Genomic DNA, 24,287 nt, shown 5'->3' with positions numbered 1-24,287 from the left:
TAGTGACTAATTTGGATTCTCATAACACCATAACACCAGCAAAGTGGGTGTCAGAGGCATAGAATACAAAATTCCCCTCTTTGGGATGAAAAATGCCTTTATCACTAATGAATGAAGGTGCATTCTGGTTTATAGCTCCCTCACATCCATCCATTTATTCACTCGTTCACTCAATAATTACTTATTGATCACTGAATGTGTGCGAGGGCTTAGATGAACCCTCGGGGGGTAAATAGAGCTTCCAGAGACCTCTGGAAATATTGGGAAGGGGTGTAGTACGTGAGAACTTCTGGTAACGGGAAGCTCACACTGGCCTCTATAGTTCACGGCTAGTAGCTAGTTAGGTGGGTGTTTGGTGCTAGGAAGTGAAGAATAAATCTCTGTACCATGTAAATACCTTTTGTTGTGGTCCTGTGGTCTTGTGTGTGACGATACACATCACTGGGAATGTCTGTCCCTATGGTCTCCAGGGACCAAGGGCAAAGTATTCATGTGCGATGTATGTGCCCCTCCCAAGGCCTGGTCTTTTCTAACTCTGAGTATCAGATGTGGAATCTCACGGTCTGTCCCCCTTACACTCTTCTCTTCCCCATGAACCACAGCTCGAGGTTTCACTTTCATGGGGGTGTCCAATTGTCAGACCACCCCCGTGGTGGGGCTGCAGTGAGATCCTATCAGCAGCAGACAGGATTTCATACCCAACAATGAGTCATTGCCATCTGTCCTCCTGTGGCCACTGGTCCCTGGGCTGGGAGGGCCTGCTGGTCAGCTCGCAGATAAGGGGTGCAATATCCTGTCTGGTCCGGTCCTTCCCTGCAGATAAGAACCTTCCTCTCCATCAGCAGGAAGAAAATGTCACAGTGGGTAATGAAAGACGTTTACACAGATCAGCCCCCAGGAGGGAACTAATAAAATGCCTAGCAAACAAAGCCCCTTCTTTCACCTTCTGTTTCCCGTTATCAACAAATGAAACTTGTCATTTCCTGTCTCTTTCTCAATATTGCTTTTATTGGAACCTCGAGGGAAATGAATCTGCTCCCCCAGAGCGGGCAGACAGGTGAGGTTGCCGTTGGTGACCACGCATCTCCCTGTCGGCCCCTCCTGGCTACCCCCTCTCCCTTCCCTCGTTGGGATGGAGAAGAGGTGTCCCACAGCCTTGGGGAGACTTCGAAGCTTCCCCCACTACGAGGTTCCTCCCAGCTGGGGCCTTGCCATGGCCGCTGCCATCCTTCTGCTTCAATTATAGATGCAGCCGTGTGGCCTCCAGGTGGACCCAGGTCCTGTTCATCAGTCCTCCAGGTGGACCCAGGTCCTGTTCATCAGCCAGAGGATATGCCAAGAGCCGGCGCTCTGATAATCTTAAGAGCTCGCCACTTGTGATGGCTCAGTGGAAACGCAGACTGCCCTCCTTGGCCAGTCTCGGTGGTTGAAATCTCTCATTTTTCTACTTGAAAATGGGATGACACTTGAACTTGAACCTAGAGCCAGCTGTTGGCAGTTGTTACCACTGGCATCCAGGAAGGGACCCTGTTACTGTTATGAGTACGGTGAATGTGGATGGTGTCTTTAGAAATAAAGGAGAAAACATTTAGATAAACGGGAACCGTTGTTGATCTGTTACATCAATGTGGGTAAAAGAACCAAACCCATTAAATGAAAAAAATGGGCTGAGCCTGATTACTGAAGATTAGCCATGAAATTTTCACTTTCCCATTGCTGCTCATGATACCTACATTCTGAGAACTTTGCTAGTTCATAAAGCTGAGGAAACTTATGCATAAGGTATTTCCCAGGCCAGATCGGTCCAGTTGCCTGACATGGCACCTGTGAATTAAAATTTTGATCATTCCGAATTGTCCAGTAGTTTGAAATGTGGATAAATTTTATGTGACTTCAGACTGCAAATTTGAAAGCATGCAACATAAGCCGTGAGTTACATCTCATTTTATGTGGGAAAGTAGAACTGTGAATCTCCCCAATTAAAAATGAATTGGGACCCACAGTTTCAAAGCAGGCGAGCCCCCCCAGATATGAACTGTGTCTGTGTTGCTGCCAGGGTGGGTCTCCTCACGATGATGGAAACTTCCCATGACCTTTGTCAGGGTCGGGCTCCGATTATGCTTTGAAATTCTGCATATTTTCAATTATCCAGGGTCCTCGAAATGCATCCCTTGATCCAAATGATAGCCCTACACCAAATTAGGATTAACACATACATCATAAGAAGGCTCTAGATACTACCTCGTTCCAATCCCTCACTTATAAATTCCTGTGGAAAAGGCTGCTGCCATATCAGTAGACAAAGGATGTTGCAGCCATCAAGCCATCGCATGACAGCCGCCCTGAAAGTGAGCCCTGAGGGAACTCAGGATGGGAAAGCACAGGACACTGGTCCCAGGTAGCTGAGGTGCCCGTCAAAGGGATGATTTCAGTGAGTCCAGACTCTTGCATCTTCCCATAGATGCACAGAAAAGAGCTAAATTCCTTAACTTGAGATGTCTGGTTTTCTTTAATTAACAGTAATTTTTGATGTTCCCACTACCTGGTCTTTGTTGCAAAAACCCCTCTAGATCCTGGCTCCCCCCTCGCCTCTTCAGAGCAGTCCCTTAGAGCTACCTGAGATGCTGTCTTCTGGGCTTGAAGTTCTCGGAAAGTCCGCCAAAAAAAGCATAACTCAACTTTGAGGTTGTGCATTTTTTTCAGTCGGCAACCGGGTACCCTTCACGCCCAGCGGACCTCAGCGTCGCTCTGGTTCTGTGGGTGTCTCTCTGCAGGGCACACCCTCCCCTGAGGTACATCCCAGCCCGGCTCAGCCAGTCCCTTCCCTCCGCCTCTGAGCGGGGAGCCAGCTTGAGGGCTACCTGGCGGTCGTTTTCATATGGCCCAGGGACTGTTCTCTTGCCAGGTCTCCCCGCTTAACCAGAGCTGCAGGAGGTCAGTAGCCATTTTCTCATCACGTGGTTCCCTGGGCCAGCGACCTGGCTGGCTTTACAACCACGGAGCAGCGACAGTCTCAGTGTTTGCACTGGACGGTTTCTGCGTCACCCTCGGGAGCTGCACTGAAGAGTTTGTGGCTCTGATTGCACGCCTTCCCCACGAAGCAGAACTCCCATCCAGGCCACATGGACAGGCGGTTGTGCCCGGAAGCCAACCCCGATTCTCTGGCTCCAAAGCTCTCTTCCTCCCCTTGCGCTTCAGCCCAGAATCAGATCTACATTAGCTTCACGTTTCACGAGACAGGATTTGAAAATGAAAGAAAAGAGGCTCAGGTAGGAGCGGTGGCTGCCCAGAACTTCCCGAGTGCCCGCGAGCCCCAAACCCCACGGTTCAGCTGCTTCCCTTCTCCTCTGTCTGGTCATGCTGGTTTTCATTTGAGACTGCAAACTGTTATTTACTATGTACGAGGTCTTGTTTTATAGCTAAACATTAACAACTGTTTTCTTTTTGTTGCTATTATTCCTTGGCAGTATGCAGAGTCATTTAACTTTAATCCCCACAAATGGCTTTTGGTGAATTTTGACTGCTCTGCCATGTGGTAAGTTGCCCTGTTCATCAGATGTCAATTACCCTGCAATTGCACTGCTCCTCAGACTAGTTTATATGAAAGAAACCCGGCAGGCGAGGTGCGATGGCCGGCGAAGCACATACATCACTTACTGCTTGCCTGCATTTCTGAGCCATGGGTGGAATGCTTGCTAAATCTTACCCTGTTGTATGCTGTTATCTAGAACATATTGGCACAAGAAAAGAGGATAACAGAGAAAATCTCTGGTCTAATCTATCTAGCATTAATAAAAAACAGTGCTTAGTAACCTTAGCACATATTTCTAAATCATTTGCTTCTATGTTTTTATTCGTAAATATTTCATAAATCTAAGTCCATATGCCTAAAAGCATTTGCTAAGGAAAAATAAAAGCAATTCTGTTTTCTAAGCAGTTCCCTGAAAATTCTTACCGGCAGTACCGGCATCACATTGGTTATCTCTAGAGCAAGAAAAAAGGATTCCAAACTTCCAAAATGCAAGTGGCGGGTATTTCACTACATTGATAATATTTAAAGAAATCATGATGACTGGGAGTGGAAAGGGATTTTACTAGAAACTAGTTCTTCTGAGTTTTTTAGAGTAAGAAGGTGGTTAATGAATCTTGAGATCAGGAGGCCTTGCATGAATTTTGTGCAAAATTGTTCACTGTGTAATTAAGTGAATGGTTTTCCACCTTAGAAGGGTGAGGAAACCAGCTCTCACGTAATCCGGCTAAAGTCAGTTCACCAAATAATCAGTTTCCCTTGAACTCTGTCTAAAGATAAACTACATGTTCAGTGCTTCACTTCTGTTTAAATCAAATTCTCTTTTTTGTCAGTCTTTGACCCAAACTCTGATACATGATTTTAAAACCCATTCGTATTTGGGCTACAGTTTTTCTGAAATGTTAATAAGAACTGATAAAAGATACAGCTTTTATGAATGTTAATATTCTTGTGGTTGTGTTTGTCCATTTTACCTGGATCGGAACACTTTAAGACTAGTTTATGCAGCGTGTCAAAACTCCCTTTTTTCAAACTTTAATTCGGGTTGAGATGTAATTCTGTTTTGCTGGGGTGTTGGGTCGGGTGCAAAAACTGTCCGAGGGAGCTGACGGGTGGATTGTGGGTCCAGAGCACCCAGCTGGCATGGGGCCGGCAGGGGTCCCCGAGGCCTCTGTTCTGTGAGGGGGGGTGCTGGCCTCAGAGCAAGTTAACTGGCAGCTAAGGGGCCCTTAGCTAAGGCATTTGGCAGAGAAAAGCCACAGAGCCAGCCTGGACAGACCAGCTGACGGCTGATGGGGGATGGAGCGAGGTGACCCCAGAGGGGCTTGTGGTAAGCCGTGATGTTCCATTCATTTCCTGGGTAAAGTAATAGCAAAAATGGATGTGCAAGGAGCCCCCGTCCGTGCAGGCTGCCGTCATCACACGCAATTCAACCGAAGTCACTGCCCCCCCAGGCAGCCTTGCAAAGAGGCTGCCCCCTCTTCCAGACAGGGAGACTGCAGCTGTCAGGGCCCACTGATGTATGAGCCAAAAGCTGAGATGTGATAAGGATGAATACAATAAATGTAGCATCTGCCTTTGCATCCAGAAAGCCAGGGAGCAAGTTAAGGATGAGAGAAAACGTGCTTTATCCGTGGCCTTTCCCAGAGCCTGGTGTGACGGCCGAGGCTGCTGGAAGATGCGGCCAGAGCTGCGGGCTGTGTGTGTTAATCTGTCGCAGACAGGTCCCTTCTGGCATCTTCTGTTCAGGACCAGCCCGTAGAGGGGGATATGGCAGAGGGGAGGTGATGTATGGCAGGAGACGGGAAATGTAGGGATGAGGCCACGTCGTTTGGAGATGGAAAACGGACCTGAGCGTTACGAGCCTGTAGGAGAAACTTACACATGAGCCACGAGACACAAGAGCAGCCTCCAGTATTTGAAATTTTGCCAAAGAGAAGGGTGATTAGTTATCCCCTCGGAGTGGGGAATTGAGGGGTGGGGGCCTCCCACCTGCCTGTGGGTTTGAAAGGCTAAATAAAGAGAGTAAAAATTTTAATTATAATAGAGGATGTGCCTTCTCTCTCCTGAGCTATTGAGGTCCTGGCCAGAGCGGTTGTCAAGGGTTTTGAGGTGATTTCACACATCTGGGAGATATGGTAATGATGATATGAATATTGATTGATGGAATTTGATCTTGAAGGATTCGTGTTTTAACATAAAAATTACCCATGTGTACTATTTCGGGCGCTGTGTTTATATTACCTTGCTAGGGCTGCTGTCACAGAGTACCACATACTGGGCGGCTTAAAAAACTGAAATCTAATTCTGGAGGCTAGGAGCCCGAGACCAAGGTGTCTGCAGGGCTGGTTCCTCCTGAGGCCTCTCTCCTCAGCGTGTAGACAGCCTTCTTCTCCCTGGGTTTTCATATGGTTGTCCCTCTGTGCATGTCTGTGTCCAAATTTCCTCTTCTTAGAAAGACACCAGTCATATGGGATCAGGGCCCAGACGTATGACCACATTTTAATTTAATTACCTCTTTGAAGACCCTGTCTCCAAATGCAGTCACTTTCTAAGGTACCAGGGGTTAGAATTTCAATGTATAAATTTAGGGGATGGTGACACACTTCAGCCCAGAACAGTGCTCATAAGAAATTACTAGTTAAAGCCAGAAGGCTAAAATTTAGGGAATTAACCCAGGTCAGCTTACTTTAAACCCTAGAATCTTAATTATGCCACCTACTACTTTCTGCGTTTTTGATTCTTATCAAACGCCGGTTTTCCTTTGACCCCACTGCGCCAAGCACCCCTTCCCTGCAAAGAAGTTCTCTCTCCTTGCCCACAGGGGCGCGTTGAGCACTTTCCAGCTTGTGGGGTGCTCAGCACAAGGTCCTTCACACACCCGCCCAGACCCCCACCCCAGGGGTTGCCCTGGGTGACGCTAGTGAAGCAGCATCTGCAACTGGGGGCAGCCCCGTCCAAACCAAGACCTACAAGGAGAAGGGAAGGTCAGGATTTAGTTGGAAAGCATTTTGTTTTGAGCGCTGTGGACTGAAACCAGAGCGCTATCATTCCTGGACTCGAGGAGTCTCAGCCATGGGATAGAGCTTTCAGTAAATAAAATACAACCAAAGGAAACTGAGAACCTAAATGAAATCAAGTCTAGTCCAGTGCAAACCGAGATCCATGGGGTGAGGAGATGCAGGGCAGGGAAGGGCTTGGGAAGACAGAGGGGAGCGGTTCAGGGGAGAAGCGTGGGGAGCTGGGGGTAGAGGGGGGTGTGCGGGCGAGACCCCGTGATCGGCCCCTTGGTTCATTGCCCAGAAGCCTGTCTGGTGAAGTGGCGTCTGACAGAGGGCACGTGAGGAGGGTCCAGACAATGCGGGTGTGGGGGTGTGGGGCAGCAGCCAGTGCAAAGGCCCTGAGGCGCACGTGTGCACGACAGCAAACTCAGAAGAGGTGACAGCTACTGAAGATGGTTTCCTGTGGTCCATGTAGGTTTAAATTCCTTTTAAATAAGCTGCCCATATTTAAAAGTTGGCGTTTTTACATAAATGTGCAATTTTCCAATGTCTCATCCATTACTGAGCGCCTTTAAAGCATCATTTCTGCCCATCTGGGATCCTGGGGCCTCCTTCCCACCTGGCACAGCCCCGTGGCCAGCCTGGCCCTGTGCACCTGTGAGCACCAGGCTCCTCGAGCACGCACACGTGAAAGATTATAGTTGCTCTCCAGATACTTCTGGTTTGAAGCAATGATGTACCAAGTTAAATCACAGCACCAGATTCTATGAAGAAGTGAGATGTAAACCTAAGTCCTTGGGCTGTGTGAAGAGAATTCCCCCTGCCCTGGCTGGAATGGGCAAAGCAAATGAACCTAAACCCTCATCCAGGGGTGCCTGATTCTTCGGTTTACAGCAGTACTGATGCTTCGAGTACAAATGTTACGCTCAAGCTATTACCTGCTAGTAGGTGGCCTTTTACTTTCTCATTCACCACCTCCCCTGATCCTATCGCAGTCCTGCTGGTATAGGAATTATCGTCCCTCATCCAGGTGAGGCAGCTGGAGTTCTGAGATGTGCCTGGGTTTGCTGATGGCATGCAGCCGTCCATGCTAGTGTCTGATGCAATAGGGGTGAAGGTTCAAAAACTGTAACTGAGTAAAAAGAGTCAGATACAGAATTAGATATCTCCCGGGATGCAAATGAAGACGAGCACACAAAGCAATACCCATTTCACAAACACACAGGTAGACAGAAGGATGCACAGAGAACACGCTGGAATTGTCCCGGATGGATACAGAGAAACTGGAGAGCGAGAGCTGTTTTTAGTGTGAGTGAGGCAAAACTGGGCCCTGATTCTAGGTCCACTTTCATTCAGTCTGACTCTGATTCCGCTTTCCCTCTGAATACTGAAAATAATCCTGGATTTTAGCCCTGGCCCATGCAGCCTAAAGTCCAAAGGAGAGTGAACGGACCACAGCATTCCTCTGCTGGTTCCAGGCAGCTACCCCTTTGCCTACCCGAGCTGTGGGTCCACTGAACAAGCTGGGCCCAGGTTGGGGGCCCCTGCGTGTTTGCAGAGGAGGTGAGCGAGCCTTGCGGCCTGGTGACAGAGAGCAGGGAGAGAAGGATGGCTAAGAGTCTGCTCAGAGGCTTTTCTGCCCTGTTGTGAAAATTCAGGGGATCACATACATATATTTTGCCATTCTAAGAGGTTACTGCAGCAAAAAATGAGGTGTCCTAACACAGTAGAACACAAACAGTCCTAAGTTGTGATTTTTTTTTTTTTTTTTTTTTGCGGTACGCGGGCCTCTCACTGTCGTGGCCTCTCCCGTTGCGGAGCACAGGCTCTGGACGCGCAGGCCCAGCCGCTCCGCGGCACGTGGGATCTTCTCGGACCAGGGCACGAACCCGCGTCCCCTGCGTCGGCAGGCAGACTCTCAACCACTGTGCCACCAGGGAAGCCCTAGGTTGTGAATCTTTTATAGATGTGTTTAAAGGTTTTGCTAATACAACAAACAACGTATAAATGGATTTTGTTTTTTGTGTTTTTTTGCTCTCACTGGCTTTTTTGTATTCCTCAAAATCATAAGGGTCTGTCTTTTGTTTAATGAAATTTTATCAATGGTTAGTCCATAATTTAAACTCAATTTGTTGGTTATATTCTCTACATATTAAAATGGACAAGATAACAGAAGTTTTAAAAACTTGACCTCATTACAAGCCCAGTAAATACGTTTTATAATGATTTCATTATTGTCTTCATAAGTTCTTTATTGTTCATTTGGGTATTTTGAATCTTTTATATGTAAATATGAACCACTCTGCTCTGACCGCAATGTCCCTTATGATCAGATTTTCTCCAAAGAAAGCCTCAAATTCCACCAAGGGCATGTTTTACTCTGCCTTTAAAAAAGAGGGTTAATTTTTTTCCAAATAAAATTAAATTTTTTAGTTTTATACCTTTTGTACACCCCCGTTATTTTGGATTTTTTTGAAAAATTCAGTTACTTGGGAAGATTTTAAGTCACTCTGGTTATGGTAAGACGTATTCTAGAACCTGTGCATGACAGCACAGTTTTCTCTGAATCTCCTTTGTTTCTTTGCACTTTGGTCCTCATGCTTTTGGCATCTTGAATTCTTTATACTGTTTCTGTTTCTTTATACTGTTTCAGTATAATTCTTTATACTGTTTCAAGCGGTAACAGGGGCCGTCATTCAGGGAGCCCTTCACACACAGTGTTGTAGATTCTTAAAAAGACAACTGAAGAAGCCATGCTTTCTGCACAGGACAGGCGTCCCCTGCCCCCTCCTCCATGGACCATCCCTCAGGGATGTGTCCGGTGACAGGGAGAGGATTTCCTCACCGTGAGGCCCATCAGGGGTGAGATGACGTTGGTGCCTAGAGAGGGTGTTTCTGTGCAAGCGTGTGTGTCTGCGTATGTGCATGCACACGTCCATTTGCTTGTTTAAATAAAGTTTTCTTCTCTGTAATATCGTTAAAATTCACAGAAAAGCAAAGCTGGTACCTAAATTTTGAAGAGCAAACCACCACAGACCCACTGGAGCCATGGATCAATGAACGAAGGGAAACTGGAAATCGTAGGACCTGAATGAATATGAAGATGTGACAGAATTCATGGGCATGCGATAAAGCAGGACTTGGAGAACAGACTTAAACAGAAAACATGAAAGCCAGAAAATAATTAGCTAAGGGCCCAAAGGAAGCCAGAAAACAGCGACAGAATAAACCCTCAGAACTAGAAGGAGGGAAATAATGACGATGAAGAGACAGACATGAATTAGGAAATAAGGAAACAGGAGCAGAGATCAAGAGAGCCACATGCTGGTCCTTGACCTGCCTAATAAAATAGATGATCTCTAGAAAGAAGGACCAGAAATAGAGGAGAAGGCACAGTTCACTGAACTGGAAATATAAGAAAGACAAAACCACAGACACAGCAGGCATTTGAAAAACGAGTCAGAGAGTACTATGAATTACATCATTCCAGAATTGCCTAAAAATGTACATATTCAATAGCTACAAAAAATATGTCATCAGAACTGACTCAAGAATAAATAGAAAACCTGAAACGTCTCATAGCTGTAAAGACTATGTGCCAATAGTTACATTTCACACAACAGAAACATCCAAATTCTTCTAACAGCAGGTTCTACCAACTGTCAAGGCATCTATAGGTCTAATTATAAGTGTAGTTCAGAGACCAGCAAGGGGGACATATATCATGAGGTCAGTGTCACTTTGATCCCAACACCAGATGAGAAGCTGAGAAAGGAAAGCTACAGGACAAGCTCACAAAATTACATGTGGAAATTCCGAGTATATTTTAGCAAATAAAATTCAATAATGTTTAAGGGGAAAATAAAGACGGTATATCGTGACTAAAATGTGTTCATTCCAGACATCCCAGGGTGGTTGAAAAATATTAAAAGATTTTAAAATGTTATGACCATGTTTAATAGTAAAGGAGAAAAAAAAGTTATCATCTCATTAGATACGGAAAAAGCATTAGATAAAGTTCTAACCCAAGCAAAACAAAAGCTCTAGTAAAAGAGGAACAGAAGAGAACTTCCCAAATCTGATAAAAAAAAATCGTCCAAAAAAATACAGCAAACCTATTCTTAGTGGTGAAATACTAGAAAAACTGCCTTTAACGTCAGGAGAAAACTTTACAATTCCCTTAATACACACCCTATTCAGCTTTGTGCTTCCCTAACCTGTGCAGTAAGACATGACAGAGAAGTAAAAGTAAGGATTACAGTGGAAGCCGTAAAACTCATGATTCTCAGATGGTGTGAGTGTCTTCAATGAGAACAGAATCTTCCGAGAAAGTATTAATAAGAGAACACAGCAAGATTTCTAGATACACAGCACTTTAAAGGTTGCATTTATTTGCATATATGATAAGTAGCACGTGGAAAATTTTCAAAAGAAATATTCTTTTATAATAGCAAGAAAAGATGTAAGGTTACTATGAATAAATATAGCAAAACCTGTGTAGATTTGTATGAAGAAAAGGGTACAGTTTTTTGGAAGCCATTCCAGAAGTCCTAACTAAATGAAAATGCGGACTCAGTGTCAGGTCTCAGCACAGTTCTAGTCGGACCAGGAATAAAGACCGAAGGCTTATTTTTATTATACCCCATACCCCCAACCTCAGGGGCCCAGAGCTCTGGAGGTTAATGCTGTGCTACAGCCGAGCCAGGGGATGGGGGGTGCAGATGGGGGCCATGCGTGCCGGGTGGGGTGTCAGGGAGGGGACTGGGGAGCAGGGGAGCCTGAACCCGGCGGGAGAAGGAACAGGTGGCATGAAGGCCCACCTGAGACGCCTTCTCGTTAAGCCCCTTGATTTGTTCTCTAAAACAGGGTGAAAAAGAGAACTGACCTGACCGGAGCCTTTAAATTGGACCCCGTGTACCTCAAGCACAGCCACCAGGACTCAGGTGAGCCACTGGCCTTGCTTTCTCCAGTCATTCCCATCAGAGCTGCATCCATGGTACCCAGGAGCCAAGGTGAAGAGTCATGCCTACAGACTGGTCCTAGGGGGCCGGGTGCAGAGCCAGGACGAGCTGCTTCCTGAGGCGGGACGCTGATGGCGACGTGGTCCTGCCTCTTCTCCTCACTGTTTGCGGCAGGGTTGGGGGAGGCACCCATAGGGCCGGAGGGGCCACAGGGCCCTCAACACGGGCATGGGCACCTCCTGCACTGAGCCTTTGAAATGATGACTGCCCTAAAGAGAGTTTGTATCGCTTAGACCAGTAGCACCCGGGGAAGAAACAGCTGGGCCAGGGGCCTGGAGAGGGAAGAGAAAATTGGGCAAGGCTGAGACAGGAACCACACACAAATGCGGATCTCTAAAAATTAAGTCTCCTAGTAAAAAAACCCAAATCTCACGGACTACTTGAGATCCTGATCAGATACAATGCATGAGGCAACCTGCACAGACTCTCCCCCGTCCCTCTGTGCCCACCCGCTGTCATCCACGCGCTGGGGACGGTGATTTGCATGCTTGTCTGTCCCTATAGGACTCAGCCTCCGGGTGGGAGAGGATTCTCTCATTCTTCAGCAGGTGCCATGCCGGCCACCATGGGGTCCGGGGACCCCGGGGAGGGAAGGACAGGCCAAGTCTTTGGGTACTTCTGCCACTGTCTCGTTGAGTTTCCTTAGACAACAGTGGATGTTAGTGATGGGAGGGACACCGGAGATCACGTGACCCCACCCTCCACGTACTGAGCAGGAACTGGGCTGGATGGAAGATGAGGCAGTTTTGATGACTGTGGCAGGAGCGCTGAACAGTAGTGACATAAGTCGAGGCACAGCCCCTTCCCTCCTATGCGGACCCCAGCCCGCGTGGTCTCCACGGAAAGATCAGACCTGGGTTTTGCCCTCTTAAACTTGCCCACCGTCCCGTGGGGCACATCGGATACAAACAGCCCCTGCTCAGTTGTGCTCAGAACCTAAAACTGCTCTAAAAAATAAAGTCTAGTTTTTAAAAATGGCGTTGGCATAAAGCCATGAGAAATTAGGAACCAGCTGCCAAAGCTCTTCCATTTAAAAACGCATTTCATGTTTGAATAATGAAAACCACAGTCATCATGACAGTTAGCAAAATGCGGCTCTTAAACAATGAAGGAATTCTCGGGACTTCCCGGGCAGTCCAGGGGTTAGGACTCAGCGCTTTCACTACCAGGGCCTGGATTCAATTCAATCCCCGACGACCGGGGAGCTAGGATCCCGCAAGCCATGTGGCATGGGCAAAAAAAAAAAAAAAAAAAAGAAGGAATTCTTAGAATGAGTTTAAGCCATCTCAGTAAAGTTCATTGCTCCAGGAATTTTTAAAAAGTGTAATTTTATTCCACTTTTATAGAAAGGCAGTTTCTGATAGAAATATTGGCTATGGCTGTTAAAGATGAACAATCTTAGTTATTTGTAATTTTTCCCTAAAATAATCTATGAATCAACAAAAGCAATGACCCATTTTGTGTTTACCAAGTAAATCACCCAAAATCAACTTTAAACTTCTATGGCCACTGGATATAAGCGTCTATTTTATCTGGATGGATCTCACTTTCCTGCTAAGCCTGCTGTAATTTGAAATGGAATATGTTTAGAGTGTTTTTTAAAAAGATCCTTTTTTTTCAATAAAGAAATCTTGGGCTTCCCTGGTGGTGCAGTGGTTGAGAGTCCGCCTGTCGATGCAGGGGACACGGGTTCGTGGCCCGGTCCGGGAAGATCCCACATGCCGCGGAGCGGCTGGGCCTGTGAGCCATGGCCGCTGAGCCTGCGCGTCCGGAGCCTGTGCTCCGCAACGGGAGAGGCCACAACAGTGAGAGGCCCGTGTACCGCAAAAAAAAAAAAAAGAAATCTCTTCATTATTTAGCTATTAAAAAACCCACTCAGGACTGCCCACGTGGACTGCCCCTCACCCGACACCCCGCAGCTCCCCAGGTTGCAGCCCAGTCCCTCCTGTGGGTCACTGGGACGCCTCCCTCTCATCACTGGGGTCCAGGACCAAAGTCTCCCACGCAGGGGTCCTCCCAGGCCTCCCGATGTGAGTTCACTTTCTGCACTTACATAAGCGTGAAAGTCTCAGCTTTCTCCTTGTGCCCGGTGGTAAATTGGCATCAGATCATATACAGCCCTCATCACGCATTCACTCATGCGTGGGAAGGTGAATTTGTGGTATAAAGAGCAATTAGAATGTAAAAAAGAATCAAACTTTTGATGGGTGTTCATCTCTGTATTCTCAGATCTTAGTCTGGGTTCTGGCGCTGAGCAAATACCCACTGGGTATTCTTCGAGTCAGTTTCATTATCTGGGATTCAAATGGCTTCACAGGGGTTACGAACTAGTTTGCATTTTAGTCTCCCCTTGTGCCAAGGGCTGCAAAGCCAAGGATGGTACGGAGGAAAGAACGCTGGACAAAGAATTTCGTAGACAGAAGTTTCTACGTTTCTAAGTTTCTTGGGCACAGAATCAGGTGGGGATTAGAAAGATGCGTTTTGGACACCTGATCCTCCAATGGCATCCAGAGGAGGCTCGCTGTGGCTGGAGCGTCCCCGGCTTCCCAGGTCAGATCAGCTGTGGCATCCATCCATGCGTAATTCGGCACGTCCTTCTACGCTTTGCTCTCTGGAATCCCCGCCGCTCTTGAATCTGTTACCTTGGGAAGTGGCTCAAAGAGCAGTCAGCCCTGCCCTGGGTTTTATGTCTGGTTCAGGAGATGATGGAAAAGACTTGGACATAATCAACTGAGGTGTCTAATGGTTCCTTTTTGTTTCCTTTTTCTTTCTCTTTTCCAGGGCTTATCACTGACTACAGGGTAAGTGGAGATTTGTCTCCCTGAGTCCAGGTCTGTGGTAATGCAAGATGTGAATGCAGTGCGGGGCACTGTCATGGGCTGTAGCCCCTGCAGTCTCCCGGTCCTCTCAGGATCAGGGTCCCACAAGAGGACACCCTCTAACTGGGTCCTAACTAGAGATCGAGCTCTGCTGAGCCCACGGATGGCAGGTCTCAGGTTAAGAGGAAATGAAGCTGCCCGTGACCCCTGGAAGATTCCTCTGTAAGGTGGGGCGGTCCCTCCATCGTGTGCTCAGGCTGTGTGCCAGGAGCTGGCATCCCCGGGACAGTGGGAGAGCAAAGGGTCAGAGGGCGTAAGAAGCGCTCAGACGACAGCCTCTTAACTGGCTGCTCTGGTGACAAGCCTCCTTCCCCAGGCAGGAGCCGTGCGCTGCTCTGGCAGCTGCGGTGAGCCGGGAGATGGGCTGGGAATCAAATGGCAAACAAGCCTGGGCCCCCTCTTCTCCGAACTCATGTCTGGTCGGGGGTGAGGGGAAAGGGCTGGGTGCACAGGGCACCTCTGCCCCCGGGGAATCTACCCCACTCCAGCGAGGTAGTGACAGCATTTTAGGGTGACACAAACATTTTAGGGTCGCACGCCCCGTGGGGCAGTCCCGCACCTCCCCCCATCTGCTCACGATGGCCCCCGAGCCTAGCACCGGCCTGGCCCCCGTGTGCCCTGCACGAGCATCTCGGAGCTTTGTAAAGACAGCCTCCGGCTGCCGGACCGCTTACTCCACTGCTGTCAGCTTTGCCATCCAGGATGGGGCATGGCAGCCGGAGGGTTTGGCCTCCAGGGCCCTCAAGACCCTGGAGGACAAGGCCATGAGCCATAAAGGAAAGCATCCCGTAGCATAGCCCTCACGGATGTGCCGTGTTGTGTCTTATTTCAGCACTGGCAGCTGCCGCTGGGCCGGAGGTTCCGCTCTTTGAAGATGTGGTTTGTTTTTAGGATGTACGGAGTCAAGGGACTGCAGGCCTATATCCGCAAGGTGAGTTTGTTTTCACTATTTATCCGGGTGACATTAGGGAGGTCTTAGACTTTAGAAAGGAAGTAAGATGTCTTCATAAACCACTCTAAGGGGAAGTTTGGGCTGTTGAGAGTGGGGCATTTATAAGATGCTCAATGCACGATTCTGGGTCTTTTAGACACTTTCACGGGGACTGAAGGCTATCACTCCAGGAGACTGTCGAAGTGACAAACACTCTTAGCTGCCACTGGAGCCACCGCTGGCCCACAGGGAGGCCCAGTCCACAATGGCAGTAATGAGGATGCAGTAGGTTTTTCTCCAGAAGACTGCCAGAATGGGAGAGATTGGGCTGCGTGGGCTGCATGTCCTCCGACACAGCCCCGACCAGAAGCACATGCACGACCTTGGTCTCTTGGAGTGGGTTTCAGTAACCTCTATATAACAAGCCAGCAGGTGGCTGTGATGTACACTAAACTGTGAGAACCATGGATCGACTCTAAGCCCCACGACCCTGCTTTGTTTTTTTAATTTTTTTTTTTTTTTTTTTTTTTGTGGTATGCGGGCGTCCCCCTGCTGTGACCTCTCCCGTTGCGGAGCACAGGCTCCGGACGCGCAGGCTCAGCGGCCATGGCTCACGGGCCCAGCCGCTCCGCGGCACGTGGGATCTTTCCGGACCGGGGCACGAACCCGCATCCCCTGCATCGGCAGGTGGACTCTCAACCACTGCGCCACCAGGGAAGCCCTGTGTTTTTAAAATTTTATTGAAGTAAAGTTCGTTTACAATGTTGTGCTAGTTTCAGGTGCACAGCAAAGTGATTCAGTTATACATATATATCTATTCTTTTTTCAGATTCTCTTCCATTATAGGTTATTACAAGATATTGAGTAGAGTTCCCTGTGCTAGACAGTAGGATCTTCTTGTTTATTTTATATAGAGTAGCGTGTATACCCTGCTTTTTTTTTTTTTTAACAATCGAGGACACAGTCCAGAGGAGGCCTCCCTTAACTGGCTGCAGAAGGCCTGCCGATTTCCAGCCGGGCGCTCCCATCTGGCTGTCCTTCCTCACCTGTGGGCCCACCTTGAAGGACAGAGGTCCTCAGACATCACGGGGATGGGGCACCCTGCAGTGTCTCATTCTGGTGACAGTGCAGCTTCGGGTGTGCCCTCCCCTGTGACAGGGCACATGGCCCCGGGCCCCTGCGGCGCCGTACACATGAGCATCCGTCTGTCTTACAAGGCTGCTCTGGAGGCCATGACGCTCCTGGAGGCTCTCCGTGGGGAAGCGAACGAGGAGGGACGTGTGCGTGAGTTCACGAGTTCTCGCCCAGCTGCTCTGGGGAAAGGAGGATGCAGCTGCTCTGGGGAAAGGAGGCAAAGCACAGGTGGTTTGATTCCAGCTGGAAGCTCAGGGGGAGCTGGGTGTGATCACATCGCTGCTTCCTGAAAAACCCTGCAAGCCTCCCTGAGAGGGACCGGCCCTGCCTTCCCAGGAGGGGACTGAGTGGCCGGAGCCGGATACACCCCGGCAGGTGGGCAGCTCCTCAGGACCCAGCTCGAGGACACCCCTGCCAGCACAGTCTCTGGAGCCCTCTAGTTCGTCCCGGGCCCGGGGACCACTCATTCAAACGGTGTGTCTGTCCCAACACTTGGAGCGGCACGATCTCTGCTCAGACGCTCCCGGGGCCCCTGCCAGTGACCCCGCGCTGGATACCGGCGTTTAGGACGTGCTCCCTGTGTGCCGAGACCCGGGCCAGCTGGCTCTCAGATCACATACTGCGTGAAGCAGCTTTTGGTTTCTGTAAACATCGAGACGTTTAGTAAGGGGGTGGGTTCAGGGAGAGCAGGCAGCCCTGGACGGATGAGGTTCTCACCTCCGGTGGCAGGTGCTGCGGCCTAACAGACAGCGGCAGACCTGGAGCTCTGGTATCGGAATCAGCTTCGGTCTGCTGGTCTGCAGAATGGGCGAGACTGCGGTGTCACTCCCTGTGTCGCGGGTCAGCTCGACAGCTGGCCGGTGAAGTGCTCAGCTGGCCAGCCAACGTCGGCCGCTGTTTCTCTTCTGGAAAGTTTAAATCCCCCTTGACAGCATTTATCCTAAAATTACAAAAGATTCTTTGGTGGGGTGAAAAGGCTCCCCTGAGCAGAAGATGACAAGGGGTGTTTCTCTGAAGACTTCCGCCCTTTTCTCCTGGCAGCCAGTTTCTCAAGCTGCACGGGGAAAGCTGGGAGTGGGTGACATCAGTGCTGTGGAAAATGGCCACAGCTTATCAACGAATCATGTTCCACGTGTGGTCTGATATGGTGTTTTAGGTGGCTAAGCTCTGAACCAAGCGGTGATGAGAAACTCAGACAGATGTCCCTTCCCTTTGCAGCACGTCCAGCTGTCCCACGAATTCGAGGCTTTGGTGCACCAGGATCCCCGCTTTGAAATCTGTGCGGAAGTCACTCTGGGGCTGGTCTGTTTCCGGCTAAAGGTACGTCTAAGTCGACTTAGTTGTCTGAATTTTCTTTGAGTAGGACAGAGAGGAAACTCTCATTCGTTATGTCCATGCTCCAAAACCCGCCCGAGCTCCCCAGAGACCGTGGATTCCCCCCGAATTTTCCAGCCTGCTGTTCCCACCTCCCTGCCGGGACACCTACTCTTCTCACTGGTGTTCAGACTTCTTGCCTGTGTAGACCCGGCCCGAGGATGCTTGCCATCTTCTCTATCCATCCATCCCTGCCACTGGAACCCTCCAAGGACTGACCCACCCACGGGCTCACTGGTCCTAGCATGGTCCCCAGACAAGCATGGGCATCACCTGGGAGCCTGTGAGAAGCCAGTCTCGGGCCCACCCGGGACCCGCTGACCCCTACATGGCCCTCAGGCTGCCGGTGCTTATACAGGGGCTGGAGGACTGCTGGTCCCTGGGGCTCTGTAATTCTGCTGCCTGAGGGCCTCAGCCACCTTTGCTGGGAATCATGACCACATTGCTCCGAAGACCCCAAGAGGAGCTGCACGCACAGGCCCCTTAGTAACCTGCCCTGTGTGAAGGATGCCGGGTTGGGGCCTAACGCCCTCCCTGCTCTCCGGCTAGCTTTCTGTTTGCAGAGTTGACGCCACCCACAGGCCTTCTTGTCCGAGTCCACAGAGGGCAGCAGGAGAAGGAACCACGGGCTCAGTCGCCTTGGCAAGGTGCTGCCCATCCAAACGTGGCCCTTCGCTCCCCCTTCCTTTCCCCTCAGCGATTCTTGGGGCTTTGAATGCTGGCAGGAACCAGCCATGGAAAAGCCTGGAAGCAGGAGAGAGAGAGCAGAGTCCTGACACAAGAGCTGGCAGGGAGACGTGAGGTCCCTGCAGCGCGTCACTCAGAGACGCCTGAGCACAGGTGTGCAGAGGCTGGCGCAGAGTCCCCGGGGTGACCGGATGGGGCAGTTCCGTCCGCGCTGGCGTTGGGGGCAAGTGTGCTTTGACTTGCTAGCCATCAATCAGTTGTTTTTGCTTCTACTGCCAGTGTTCCTGTAGGATTTAAATTCTTTAATTTTTAGCCGTTTTATTGAGATACAATCCACGTGACATACACTTTGTCCATACAAAGTATACATTTCAATGATTTTTAGACTATCCACGGGGTTGCACAGGCTTCACAACAAGCTAACTTCAGAACATCTTCATTTTCCCCCAAAGAGAGCCCACACCCACCAGCAGCCACCCCAGCCTCCATCCTTCGGTCCACGGACCCGTTTCCTGTCCCTATGCATCTGTTGGCTCTGGACAGTCATATCCACGGGATCGTCAATATGCTGTCTTTTGTGAATGGCTTATTTCACTGAGCGAAATGTTGTCAAAGTCAAGACTTTTATTTTCTTCTGCTCATTTACAAGGGTACCGAAGCCACCTGTGTGTGCCCTTCCCACTCTTCTCCTGGGCAGCATGGTGTGCCCTCCCGCCCAGGGGCTTTTCAGAAAGCGAAATATGTCTTTTGTGAAACTTGTTACTTCCATTCCACGAATCCAGTTTTCTTCTCAGGGAGGAAGTTATCCAGGCGTCCTGGCTCACTTTTCTGTCCCCCACATCTGCTATCTCATTATTCTATTCTTTGCCCCGTGGCTGCCCATTCTGGATGTCAAGTCCTCTCCATCATCCATGGCTCAACGTATGCGTGGTCTTTATCTGACCTGAAGTGGATAAGCTGTTGCCATGGCATCAATTTCCTTCCCCCGCCTCCTCTCAGCCAGCCTCCCTGATCCCACTCTGCACCTGCTCAGTCCGTCTTTGCCGTTACTTCTGTTGTTACATCTCAGACGGATTTCTCTGCTGGGCTCTTTGCCTCTAGCTCGTAGAAAATATATCTTGTCCAATCCATTAGAAAATGGCAAGCAAATTTTTCTCAAGTGACTTGCTTTTACTTCCTACATACGTAATTTTCAGGTGTTTGCTCTCCTGTGAAGACTTCCTGGTGAAATTCCATCCTTTTGTACCACCTTCTCATCCTCATCCTCGAGCAGGTCCGGCTCTGTCTGGACCTGGTGCATGTCAGCAGTTTCTGAGTGGCCTTTGGCTCATGCACTGTCCATGGGGCATCAGCTGGAGTCCCGTGCAGGCCATCATCCAGCGGCCTGGAGGCCCTGCACGGACACGAGGCCGGTGTCTGGCATCCGGACGACCAGGACGCTTCCCTTCCCACAATCCTCCCTGCCCTTGAGATGAAGCAAGAACAGGAATAGTGTAACCCACTGAGGGTCACATGACCCAGGACTCGGCCCCACTTCCAGGCCCTTCTGCAGCAACTATAAGGCGTGTGGGGGTGGAGTCACTGCCTGGGAACAGAATGGAGACCGAGAGGGCTGGGGCAGCTATGAGGAGCAACGGGGCTGACCGGGCAGGAGAGGGACGGCTCCCAGTTCTGTGTGACACACGCCTCCCATCTGGTCCAGTTAGTGTGAGGCGTGGGCCCCCCGTCTCCCTGCCCAAGGCTGCTGGGCTGCTCCTTTCCAGAGGGAGATCCACCAGTGGTCCCTTGGTCCATAGTTCATGGACAGTTTTCCCAGATCCTAGCAAGCAGTTGGCTATTACGCTTCATTTTCTATACAGGTAAGTCCCCTACATAGGAACAAGTTCTGTTCAGAGAGCACATTCGTAAGTCCAATTTGACCGTAAGTCCAACGAAGTTAGCCTAGGCACCCGACTAACACAGCTGGCTGTATACCACTGCTCTTAGGCTTGCTTGCAGACATCCTGGGCTTGAAATAAAGATACTGTACTACCGTACACTGGACAGTACTGTACAGTAAAGTACACAGACGCACAACCACTTGTAGAGGACGCACGCACTTGACGACGTACGCGAGACACGTGAGCTAACTTACGTGATTGGACATGCACGTTTGCATCTTTGAAAGTTCGTATGTAGGGGACTTACTGTATTGTTGAGAATTCCTCTGAAGCTTTCTCTTCACTGGTGCCGTTAAACAGTTCTGCTCTTTAAGCTCATGAATTTGTAGATAACATGTCTAGAAATCTTCATTTTTCTTTAAAAACCTGGATCACGGAAGGCTCATCTTTTGACAGCACACTAGAACATGAAGAAGTTGTCTTGTGGGAGGGCTGCCGTCTTTCAGGGCCATGTCATGATTACTTAGTTGAATTTTCTACCATTGCAGAGGAAAGGCCAGTGGTGAGGTGACTCCCTCACTGATCTGGGGCTGTGTCACCCACCCGGGCCTCACTTGGTGGTGAGTGTTTGGGTCCCCACAGATCTGAGCACTACCCCTCTCTTTCAATCCCTGCAGGGCTCCAACAGACTGAACGAAGCTCTTCTGGAAAGAATAAACAGTGCCAGGAAAATCCACTTGGTTCCCTGTCACCTGAGAGACCAGTTCGTGCTGCGTTTTGCTATCTGCTCACGCACGGTGGAGTCAGCCCACGTGCAGCTGGCCTGGGAGCACATCCGAGGGCTGGCGACCGACCTGCTGGGAGCACAGAAGGAGGAAAAAGGCGGTAAGCCGTGCTGCGGGGGCCAGATTTCCTCCACCATATAAAGAGGGGGCTAAACCCAGGCCCTATCGGGACTTCCCCGGTGCTCCAGCAGTTAGGACTCCACACTTCCAATTCAGTGGGCACGGGTTCGATCCCTGGTTGGGGAACTAGGAACCCGCGTGCCACACAGTGCGGCCAAAAGCTAAATAAAATAAAATAAAATACTCTGCATTAAAAAAGAAAAAACAACAACCAGGCCCTGTCTGGTCCGGAGAAGTGGAAGGAACATAGCCTGTAGTGAAGCTTTAGTAACTCTGATAGATTTCTGCTTTGTATTCTTTTATTCGAGACCGTCAATCACATATGCCTATGATTTCCCCTCAGCTTTCTTCAGTTTGCATTGAGGCAACTTACGATCACAAGCTTATACATTAAACTGGCAAACGGTAGATAACTGAAAATGAATGAAAACATTCAAAAAGGAATTTGACGTGACTGCTGGCTAGGACCAAATTCATAATGGTTCAGAGAAAGGAAATGTCTAGAATACTGGGCATCAGTTACAGGAACCCTGAAGACAGCGGGCAGGCGACTTCTAAGGAAAATATCTGCACAAACGCAGTGTTGGCAACAGGTTGGAATGATGTCTATTGAACCATAAGAGTCTTCAGAGCCTCGGCATTAAGCTATCTTAGGAATCGTTCCACTAGAGTTTGTCCACCGTCTTGCTTTCTGTCTTTTTGCCTTTCGCCCCACTTGGAGGAGGCAGGTGGTGGGAACTTCTGCTTCTCTTTCTCTCTCTTCCTGCTCACTGCCCATCTGTCGTCACCCACGGGGGATGCAGAACTTCAGTGTGCAATGGGATTAGTCTACTGACTGCATACAACTTGATCTTCTGGGCTCTTAATTTTAACTGCGAATATCTGAGATACTACAGTGCTCAAAAAAATCAAAAGCTAAATACTGTTACGTTTATGTGAGAGGTCCATCCAGGCTTCTGACCTGTGAGGTCAGAGACCCACCTCCTCTGTCAGGACATGTCCTGAAACACCAGGTCCTCCTCCTGGCTCGGCAAAGCCCTTTCCTAAAGGTCGGATGCTCGTAAGCTGAGGGGCCACCCTTCCCAGAGCAATGCCACAGTTCAAGCTTGAGCATCTCTGAAAGGTGTTGGGGAGAGGCCCATAGTTCCAGATTATTCCACTCCTCCGCAATAAGCATGAGTGTGTGTGGTGGGTGTGTGTGGGGGGGGAGGGGAATAAGATATATTCAAAACAGAATTGCATCAGGCAAACGCTGCTGAGGAACATTTCTGCAGCCCTCTGTTTGTGTATCTCATCATATCTTATTCCCATATGCCCCAAACAACACAGAAAGAGACTGTAGCTCAGAAAATGATCAGAAACAGAGGCACGTTTCCAACAGAAGTCACAATTACTGTGGAGTCATTATACTTGCTATGAATTGCAGAGCTAAAAATGAAAGGATTTAATTTTTTTAAAATGTAGGATACAATAGTAAATCGCCATGCATGTATGTTGTTTTGGTCAGATTAATTAGAGTGATGAACATCTTAACACCTTGGTTTTACTGGTGCATATGTAAGGCTATGTCAAATCCACTGGTCACAGTTCTGAGAGAAAGAAGGAACTATTTCTATTTGACAAAAGGTAGGAAATTGGACCAAGATTCTAGTTGACATTAATAAAATTTATCATAGAGAAGCCAGATTGGCAATAAAAACTCATTTCTTCCAGTTCAAACTCTTTTCCATTGTACAGTTGGAGAAAGAGTATACTCCTTCTCTGTGTTCAAATGAGGAGTATACAAAGTTCTAATTTTTCCATTTTGTGTGTGTGTGTGTGTGTGTGTGTGTGTGTGTGCAATTACACTATTTTATTTAGTATTTTAAAATTAGGTGTTATTTGCTTCATTGTTAAAGGTACATGCTCGGAGAAAACGAAAAAGATGATAATGAGTATTTTGGCCAAGTTTACCCACAGTAGCCTGACTCAATCAGCCAGTCAGTTGAATCCTTTAAAAATCACTTTTTAAATGTGATATATAACCTATTATATATATATTACTTTATTACAGCATGATCAAACTAATCTATTCAATCATTTAGCCAACAGGCATCCATTCTGCCAGGAACTGTGCAAAATCTGGGGGAAATAAAGATGAATAAGAGTCTGATGGAGATGGAGATGGTCGCAGTAACCACTGCTACAGCTTTGATGAATGCAGTGACAAACGCCTTCTCTCCACGTCCTCTGGACACAGTCTAAGCTGTTCTCTCATTTAGCAGCCTGTCCTCTTCTAGCAGTACATTATACAGTGCCTAAAAGAGACATAAGCACATATTGAGAGCTCAGTAAACAATTAAAAGTATTTAACTTAATTTTCGTTTTATTTTGTGTTACGTACAGTGCTACGTCTTCCAAATGTTTATTGCATGTAATCAGTGTTGTACTGGTAAAAGCCTCTCCCGGGGGAAGAAAGCCTGATTTGTAGTGTTTGCTGATCTCAGTGGCAGAAATGATTTTTGCATTTTTTTGAATACAGCCATATATTCATGTTCTTTTTTTTCCCTGTAGAGATCAAAACCTGAAGTGATCTGAATACTGGAATGAGAGGAAAAGATGTATCATCCCAGCTCCATGGAACCAAGTCTGAATGTGGCCCATGCTTCCTTCTCCAAAGTTATCCAGAAAGAACCTCGTGATTACACCTGTTCAGCCTCTCATCAATGAAGAAATATTTGCTATAAGTTAACCCCAGTGGATATAGCTTTTATTCATTATTTGGCTGTGACTTTTGTTGATTAAAAAATCATCAGTTTCTGTGCCCCTGAAGTTGTCAGTGGTGGTAAAGGCTTATTGAAATATTTTCCGGCGCGATCTATAATTACGGGACTTGAGATTATATCCATGGTCTTTAAATTGTTCTGTCATGTGACTTAATGCTTAATAAACAACGTGAAGTGTAA

The 24,287-nt window shown here is 48.4% G+C and overlaps 1 protein-coding gene across 1 annotated transcript in view; it reads left to right on the top strand.

Moving 5' to 3' along the window:
• Positions 1-24,287, top strand: part of DDC (dopa decarboxylase) — a 56,894-nt gene extending 32,607 nt beyond the window's left edge. The window contains exons 8-14 of the mRNA XM_033862769.2: positions 3,468-3,535; positions 11,398-11,474; positions 14,334-14,353; positions 15,264-15,362; positions 17,715-17,816; positions 21,115-21,322; positions 23,896-24,287. Coding sequence (XP_033718660.2) covers positions 3,468-3,535; positions 11,398-11,474; positions 14,334-14,353; positions 15,264-15,362; positions 17,715-17,816; positions 21,115-21,322; positions 23,896-23,909 — 588 coding nt within the window. The 3' untranslated portion in view covers positions 23,910-24,287. The remainder of the gene's footprint in view (positions 1-3,467; positions 3,536-11,397; positions 11,475-14,333; positions 14,354-15,263; positions 15,363-17,714; positions 17,817-21,114; positions 21,323-23,895) is intronic.

Source organism: Tursiops truncatus, chromosome 9, assembly GCF_011762595.2.
Source record: "Tursiops truncatus isolate mTurTru1 chromosome 9, mTurTru1.mat.Y, whole genome shotgun sequence".
Taxonomy (NCBI): domain Eukaryota; kingdom Metazoa; phylum Chordata; class Mammalia; order Artiodactyla; family Delphinidae; genus Tursiops; species Tursiops truncatus.
Note: the sequence above shows the minus strand (reverse complement) of the source record. Positions and strands in the feature narration are given on the sequence as shown.